The sequence below is a fragment of the Salvelinus sp. IW2-2015 genome, unplaced genomic scaffold (genome assembly GCF_002910315.2).
Source record: "Salvelinus sp. IW2-2015 unplaced genomic scaffold, ASM291031v2 Un_scaffold2868, whole genome shotgun sequence".
Lineage (NCBI taxonomy): Eukaryota > Metazoa > Chordata > Actinopteri > Salmoniformes > Salmonidae > Salvelinus > Salvelinus sp. IW2-2015.
The window spans coordinates 46,751-55,770 of NW_019944168.1; the positions used below are offsets into that span (position 1 = coordinate 46,751).

The 9,020-nt window shown below is 49.7% G+C and overlaps 1 protein-coding gene across 1 annotated transcript; it reads right to left on the reverse strand.

The window, feature by feature from the left end:
- Nucleotides 1-7,458: 7,458 nt before the first annotated feature.
- Nucleotides 7,459-8,031, reverse strand: LOC139025567 (octapeptide-repeat protein T2-like). The gene has a single exon (XM_070440704.1). It carries the CDS (start codon nucleotides 8,029-8,031, stop codon nucleotides 7,459-7,461), a length of 573 nt encoding a protein of 190 aa, XP_070296805.1.
- Nucleotides 8,032-9,020: the final 989 nt, after the last annotated feature.

The following is a 9,020-nucleotide window of genomic DNA, read 5'->3' on the forward strand; positions in this document are numbered from 1 at the left end:
TTTGTAATATGTATCAATAAAAACAAAGCCGGAGATATTAGCCGTGTATACCGAACGCTTATCATAAGACAATATGGAGTACTTCCCGCGCGCGCCTAGGTAGACAAAGGAAATTCTGGACACGTCATTCCAAGAGCTCTTGTTCGACCTCAGATCAAGCTAGACACCCCATCCACCTTCCACTGCCTGTTGACATCTAGTGGAAGGCGTATACAGTGCATGCATATCCATAAATATAAGGCAATTCAATAGGCAGGCCCTGGAACAGAGCATCGTTTTCAGATTTTTCACTTCCTGTCTGGAAGTTTGCTGCAAAATGAGTTCTGTTTTACTCACAGATATAATTCAATAGTTTTAGAAACTTGAGAGGTTTCCTATCCAATAGTACTAATAATATGCATATTGTACGATCTAGAATAGAGTACGAGGCAGTTTAATTTGGGCACGATTTTTTCCAAAGTGGAAACAGCGCCCCCATATTGATAAGAAGTTTTTTAACCTTTAAAAAAAAAAAAAAAAAAAACATTTGCAAAAACTTTGAAACGTTTGAGAAACATGGATGAACATCTAATCTGCCGTGAGACTGTGAGAGCTAGTTGACTTTTCCCTCCATCGGGGGATTGTGTTGTGTTTAGCAAAAAACATGCCAACCAGGAATCAATTACCTGACATTTCCACAACCACAACCCCTGCAGTGGTTGTCTGAGAAGAAAGGCCTCCATCCGACTAACAAGGGAGAGAAATAGGGCATGTTACACAAACACACAACACACACACACACAACCACACACACACACACACACACACACACACACACCACACACACACACAACACACACACACACACACACACACACACACACACACCACACCACAGTGCTGAATAGACAGAACAGAACCCCAGGAGAGCTCTGAGTGAAAGGGTGAAAGGGTTTGAGAAAAACAGCTGTAGCCAACAGACACCGTGGTATAGTACAGTTAGGGTTGAAAGGGGCAACATGCAGTGCTTTACCTTCCAGAATGTGTGCCCCCATTTGACCTTTCGGTTGTTAATTAGGCACATGCTGGGTCCATGCAGAGTTCACAGTCAGAGATCACTTTTAGTTGTAAAGGTGCGACTCCAGTGTGCTCTTGTTCTGTATCAGTCGTTGGCTAGTCATAGTGAGACGCGGACCAAGACACAGACATACAAACATATACCTTGCTCGGACCGTGATAGCCTCCCAGTCACCCTGAGAGCAGTTACAGTTGTGAAATGGGCAGTGTGTTTGCGCATACGTTTTCACACTAGTAATCCTGTGCATGCTGGGAAGCCAGCCCTGGAGCAGTGCTGAAGGCCAAAAGAGCTTTACTCTGGCGATTATAAACACCTGGCCATCAAACCCCCGGCCATCAAACCCCCGGCCTTCAATCACCCGACCTTCAAACCCCTGGCCATCAATCACCCGGCCATCAATCACCCGGCCATCAAACCCCCGGCCATTAAACCCCTGGCCATCAAACACCCGGCCTTCAAACCACCGGCCTTCAAACCCCCGGCCATCAAACCCCCGGCCATTAAACACCCGGTCATCGTTCTCATCAGACATAGTCTATTGACTAGACTCAGCGGAAAGCTATGTGTGACACACATAAACACACAAGCATGAACACACATAGAATAAACAGGCAGCTAATGTCTGCTGCTATTAAATGGTATGTGAGGGTGTATTATCAGCAGGGTTTAATGAGACATACCGATGTGTGATGGAACTATCAGGGTTTATTGGGACCCAGAGCGATGTGTGATGGAACTATCAGGGTTTATTGGGACTCAGACCGATGTGTGATGGAACTATCAGGGTTTATTGGGACTCAGACTGATGTGTGATGGAACTATCAGGGTTTATTGGGACTCAGACCGAGGGTTTGTGTGATGGAACTATCAGGGTTTAATGGGACTCGGCCATGTTTGATGGACATTCAGGGTTTATTGGGACCCAGAACGATGTGTGATGGAACTATCAGGGTTTAATGGGACTCAGACCGATGTGTGATGGAACTATCAGGGTTTATTGGGACTTGACCGATGTGTGATGGAACTATCAGGGTTTATTGGGACCCAGAACGATGTGTGATGGAACTATCAGGGTTTATTGGGACCCAGACCGATGTGTGATGAAACTATCAGGGTTTACTGGGACTCAGACCGATGTGTGATGGAACTATCAGGTTTTACTGGGCACCCAGAACGATGTGTGATGGAACTATCAGGGTTTACTGGGACCCAGAACGATGTGTGTGATGGAACTATCAGGGTTTATTGGACCAGACCGATGTGTTGATGGAAACTATCAGGGGTTTATTGGGACCCAGAACGATGGTGATGAAACTATCAGGGTTTATTGGGACACAGGACCATGTGTGATGGAACTATCAGGGTTTATTGGGACCCAGAACGATGTGTGATGGAACTATCAGGGTTTATTGGGACTCAGACCGATGTGTGATGGAATTATCAGGGTTTATTGGGACCCAGAACGATGTGTGATGGAACTATCAGGGTTTAATGGGACACAGACCGATGTGTGATGGAACTATCAGGGTTTATTGGGACCCAGAACGATGTGTGATGTAACTATCAGGGTTTATTGGGACTCAGACCGATGTGTGGTGGAACTATCAGGGTTTATTGGGACTCTGACTGATGGAACTATCAAACAGACACCATCAATAAAATACAAAGTAGTGCAGTTCTTCAGAATCTCAGGCTAATCTAAAAATGACTGAACATCCTGGGCCAGTTTGTCAGAAAAATGTTAATCGTAGAAAGCTATTTCAATGGAGATCTTTGTCTGGGAGGTGGGAGAGAAATACAATTCACACAATAATAAAAACTGCTGTCCTGCCAGAGCCATTACATGTGATCTGCATTGGACTGGGACACATCACAGCCTCGTGTTTGGTCCATGTCCTGTGAGAATGTTTCTGGGGGAGTTAACAGTTAGTCGCGGTGCTCTGTGTGTGAGTGCTGGCCTGTCTCCTGTAAGAAGGATTCTGGAAGGAGTTAGACAGTCCTTCAGAAGCCAACATCCGGCTGTGTGGCTTTGCCTCCCGTACTGTGATTATGTTTGTGTGTGTGTGTGTGTGTGTGTGTGTGTGTGTGTGTGTGTTGTGTGTGTGTGTGGGTCTCATCCTCTGAGCAGAGCTGGGTAAACACAGCAGATTACATGGTGAGAAGACAAGATGGACAGACCACACCACACTGGTCCTGCCTGGAAGCAGCTGAATCGGAAGAGAGGAGAGATCATGGATGGACAGAACACACCACACTGGTCCTGCCTGGAAGCAGCTGAACACTCACAGATGTGAAAACTATATCTGAAATTAACACCAGCGACAATTAAACTGTTACGAAACCAATTAACTATTCTTCTAATATTGTTGCACACACTATGTCTAGTGGTCTTAGACCTAGTTAACTGGTCTGTAACCTGATTTAAGATGCACATCTACAGTATGTAAGAAATCAGCATGAGGATAATCTTGTATCAGAGTATGTGAGTGGTGTTGAGCGGTTAGAAATTCCGCTCATTGGTGATTTTGCACTGCTCCGGCAATCCATGTCCTACTCGTTCAAAGGCAGAAAAAAATTACAATAAATGCTGCCTCTCTAAATTCACCCCATTTCATTAAAATCACAATTTAACCAACACCCATCTATTTTTGTGACTACCTGGATCTACCATTTTGTTTTGAAGTATTGAAACCAAACCATATGATTTGAATGAAAAGTATTTTCATGAAAATGTGACTTTACAAAGCGCTCATTATTTCAAATGGGCTACATGTCATATTAAACAGCATATAAACACTAAATAGGTCAGGAGCCAGACAGGGAGCTAAATAATGAATTATTTAGGCTATATTATTTCAAGGCTGCAGCATATAAAGAAATACATTGAAGCATTTGCGAGTGCGACACAATAGCCTGGCAGGTACATTAAGCGCTTGTGACGTATATGCTGGGAGACGGAAGCAGGTGCAGGTGGTGAGTTGAATAATAAACAGAACAATAACAAGAAACACGAGTAGCGTACAGACATGAAAGACAGTCAAAACTGCCTGGGGAATGAACTTAAGGGACAGCCAGACTAAAGGGGAGGTAATGGAGTACAGCTGTGCCTATTGATGAAGCGCAGGTGCGCGTAATGATGGGTGACAGGTGCGCATAATGATGGGTGACAGGACCGGTGGTTAGTAAACCAGCGTTGTCGGTGACGAGGGCCAGTCTGGGAAGCGAAGATGGAAATCACGGATGATGTTGGGATCCAGAATGTCCTCCACCGGAACCCTACACCGCACCTCTGGGCCGTACCCTTCCCAGTCCACCATCTACTGGAGCCAACCCCACAACGTCAGGAGTCCAGTAGGGACCTTAAGGCATAGGCGGGACCTCTCGACGTGCAGAGGGGGTAGAGTGATGTCGTGGGGCCAGGGGGCCAGGAATCACCGGCCTGAGAAGGGAGACATTAAAAGGTGAGATATGGTAGTCTCTGGGAAGCTGTAACCTATACTCCACCTCATTGACCCTCAGGACAACCTTGATCAGCCCCACAAACCGGGGGCTCAGCTTCTTGCAGGGCAGGCGTAATGGGAGGTTCCTGGTAGAAAGCCAGACACGATCACCAGAATGGAACACGGGCGCCTCACTGCGGTGGCGATCCGCCTGCTCCTTCTGGTGATGGACAGCATGCTGGAGCCTCACCTGAGCTTCACTCCAAACCTCCTCTGTTTTCCTCCACCATTCTTCCACCGCAGTGGCTTCAGTCTGGCTCGGAGTCCACGGAGCCAGGGCTGGCTGATAACCCAGGACACACTGGAAAGGAGTAAGCCCGGTGGAGGAGTGACGTAATGAATTCTGGGCGTATTCTGCCCATTGAAGGAATCGGGTCAATTTCTCCTGCCGGTCCTGGCAGTTACTCCTCAGGAACCTCCCCAGCTCCTGGTTCATCCTCTCCACTTGCCCGTTGGACTGAGGCTTGTACCCAGAAGTGAGGCTGACCGTGACCCCCAGTTTCTACATGAAAGCCCTTCATACCCGTGACGTGATGAGACCAGGGATGCTGAGGCACAGGAAAATGAAGGAGCTTCCCTGCTGGAACGTTGCGTGGGCGTAGTTAGGAGACACAGAACAGGAGTTGATGTAACAAACATTATCTTGCGCCAAGGTGGACCACCAATACTTCTCGGAAAGAGATTGAATAGTACGGGTGATTCCAGAATGTCCAGCGATGACAGCTGTGTGTGCCCAGGTCAACAGCCACTCCCTTATCCCCGTGGGAACATACATGCGCTCAGGAGTACAAGTAGTGGGTGCGGGTTCACTCTCCAGAGCCTGGCGAATCTACTTCCCAGACCACAAGGGCCATGACTCCAGACGGAAAAGGAAAGCAGGTCCTCCAGCATTCGGGTGACCAGATTTTCATCCTCAAACATGAGATAGTGGGGTTATGGCCTTGGAGACATGGGAGGCAGAGGATGACCTTGTGAGCTGGTGCACTAGTGATGAGGAAGGGAATATTCTCTTGATGAATGGACGCGAGTGGTGTGGATGCTGCTACAGTCCGGACGTTGAGCACGTACTCGGCAATGGTCTGGTCATCCTGCCGTAGTTGGAATAGGCGCTCACCCCCCTCTCTGCCCCCCAGTGGATGATCGAAGATACCTCTGAAAAGAGCCATGAACCCCTCATACAAATCCAGCTCCTCTCTCCCAGATGGCCAATGCCCACCCAGTCAGCAGAGAAAAAACAGTGGCAACCTTGGACCCCTCAGTGGTGGGGGCCCTCATCTGGTGCGCAAAATAGAGGGAACACTGGAGTAAGAAGCCACGACATTTATATTGGGTTCTATCATATTTATCCAGGAGGGACGGACGGGCATCGCTGACCTGGGTGGAATAGTGAGTGGACTGGTGTGCTGGCTCACTGGGTCGATTGGTGGCAAGTATCCACCGCTAGATGAAGGCAATGCCTCTCGAGCATGTTCGAGAAATTGAAGAACCTCTTCCATAGTCTTTCCCAGTTGCGCCAGCTGGTCGTGGTGTTAACAAAGTAGTTATCCCTGTTTGTCAGCCATCTGGAACATGTCCTGATTTCCTACTGCTTCCATTTGTTGAGGCAGTACTCTGTAACGTATACGCTTGGAGTCGGAAAGCAAGTGCAGGTGTTGAGTTTAATAATAAATTACACAATAATAAGAACCACGAGTAGCGTACAGACCTGAAACACATAGTCAATACTGCCTGAGGAATGAACCTAAGAGAGTGCCAGACAAAGGGGATGTAATGAGTGAGGTAATGGAGTCCAGGTGTGCCTAATGGTGAAGCGCAGGTGTGCGTAGTGATGGTTGCCAGGACCGGTAGTAGCGTAGAACGCCGGAGGGGAGGATCGGGAGTGACAGCGTTCAGCTTTTAAACATTTTATTATATTAAATCATTATCATCTATAAATTGCACTATAGGCTCTGACTTACTTTGAATTAAATACAAATTAAATGATAAATGTCTTATTAGGCTCCATCTAGAGTGCCTTTGAATTCATTTTTTGAAATATGAATTTGGCCAAAATCTGTGGCTTCAAGCTCATGCAATGGTGCCTGGAGAGCAGGCCAGCAGCGGAAAATGTTCTCAGCTCTTGCAGAGCCACTGTTGATGCTAAACTCTCTCGCCAGGCTGTGCTGGGCTGCGTAGTATTTTTTTATATATTTATTTAGCAATGTCTAAAGGATTTTAGGTAAAATTACCCTCTCAAAACTGAAAGCTCCTTGAAGAGGTAATATGCCTGGCCTATTTGGCCAAAATCAATGATGGCCTACTTTTTAAGTTAAGAGATCTGATTTTTTGTTTGTAAATACTTTGCTACAATGACTAGCTACCCTCTTCCTTAATTTATTTTAGCATGTACCGGTAGTAAGTACATCGTCGTGATTTCAGGATACATGTCTTTTCAGAATCCACAATGGTTCTTAAGCTGTGGACACTACATCACCCTCTCTTACTATTGGTCCTCAACTTTGTAAGTCAACTTGATTCATCACCTGTGTGTTTTATTAGTTTCTAATTGAAAATATTTAGCATACTAGATGACAGTAGCTAAATCAAGGGGCTATAGCAGCACACAAGTAGACCAACAATGCATGCTGGGCAGGGCATGCCCTGAGCTTTTGAAGTAAGCACAACTGGAGCAAAAATTGGAGCGGGCAAGAAGGCTGGCGCTCCAGCATTTGAAAAACTCACTCCATACCTCACTCCACTCCAGTTCTGCTCCTCGCTCCACTTCAGTTCTGCTCCTCGCCCCGCTCCAGTTCTGCTCCTCGCTCCACTCCAGTTCTGCTCCTCGCTCCGCTCCAGTTCTGCTCCTCGCTCCGCTCCAGTTCTACTCCTCACTCCGCTCCAGTTCTGCTCCTCGCTCCAGTTCTACACCTCGCTCCGCTCCAGTTCTACTTCCTCGCTCCGCTTCCAGTTCTGCTCCTCGCCACCGCTCAAACAGTTCTGCTCCTCGCCCGTCCAGTTCTGCTCCTCGCTCCACTCCAGTTCTGCTCCTCGCCTCCGCTCCAGTTCTGCTCTCGCTCCGCCTCCAGTTCTCTCCTCCTCCGCTTCCGTTCTGCTCCTCGCTCCGCTCCAGTTCTCTCCTCGCTTCCGCTCCAGTTCTCGCTCCTCCTCCGCTCCAGTTTTCTGGGCTCCTCGTCCGCTCCAGTTCTGCTCCTCGCTCCGCTCCAGTTCTGCTCCTCGCTCCCGCTCCAGTTTCTGCTCCTCGGTCCACGCTCCAAGTTCTGCTCCTCGCCCGCTCCAGTTTGCTTCCTCGCTCCGCTCCAGTTCTGCACACCTCGCCACGCTCCAGTTCTGCTCCCTCGCTCCGCTCCAGTTCTGCTCTCGCTCCGGCTCCAGTTCTGCTCCTCGCTCCGCTCCAGTTCTGCTCCTCGCTCCGCTCCAGTTACACTCTCGCCAACGCCATTCGCTCTGCACCCTTCTGCTCCATCCTCGTCTCATCTGCCCTCGCCACGTTTCATGCTCCTCGCTCCGCTTCCAGTTCCCCCTCGTCCACGCTCCCAGTTCCCTTCCGCTATTCTGCCCCTCGCCCCTCAGTTCTACAACCTCGCTCCGCTCACAGTTCTCTCTGCTCCATCTGCCCCGCTCCGCTCCAGTTCTCTGCTCGGCTCCGTCTACTCCTCGCCTCCCCATTCTACTACCTCGCTCCGCTCCCAGTTCTGCTCCTGCGCCACGCTCCAGTTCTGCTCCTCGCTCCGCTCCTCAGTTCTGCTCCTCGCTCCGCCAGTCGTCTGCCAGCTCTTCGCTCCTAGCCGCTCATTCTGCTCCTCGTGCTCAGTCGTCTCGCTCGGCTCCGTCTGCTCTCCCTCGCTCCAGTTCTACACCTCGCCAGCCAGTCTGCCATCGCTTGCTCCATCGCTCCCACGCTCCTCGCTCCATCTGCCTCGCCAGCTTCCCAGTTCTACTCCTCGCCCGCTCCGTCACCTGCCTCGTCTTCTAACACCTCTGCTTCCGCTCCAGTTGGCTCCTCGCCCGCTCCAGTTCTGCTTCCTCGCTCCGCTCCAGTTCTACTCCCGCTCCGCTCCAGTTCTACTCCTCACTCCGTCCGAGTTCTTACTCCTCGCTCCGCTTCCAGTTACTTCCCGCTCGCCCTCAGTTCTGCTCCTACACCAGCCCAAATCTGCTACCTCGTCCCCGTCCAGTTCTGCTCCTCGCTGCCGTCTGCCAGTATCGCTCCATCTCGCTCCGCTCCACTCTTCTGCTCCTCGCACGCTCCTGTACTATCGAGCCGAGCCCTCGTTCTGCTCCTCGGTTCCGCTCCAGTTCTGCCCTCGCTCGCTCCTAGCTGTTCCTCGTTCCTTCCGTCTACTTGCTCCGCTCCAGTCTTGCTCCTTCCTCGCCCCAGTTCTGCTCCTCCTCCGCTCCTTTCTGCTCCTCGCTCGCCCCAATCTCTCCGCGCTCCCTCCAGTCATCTGGCGTCATCACTCCGC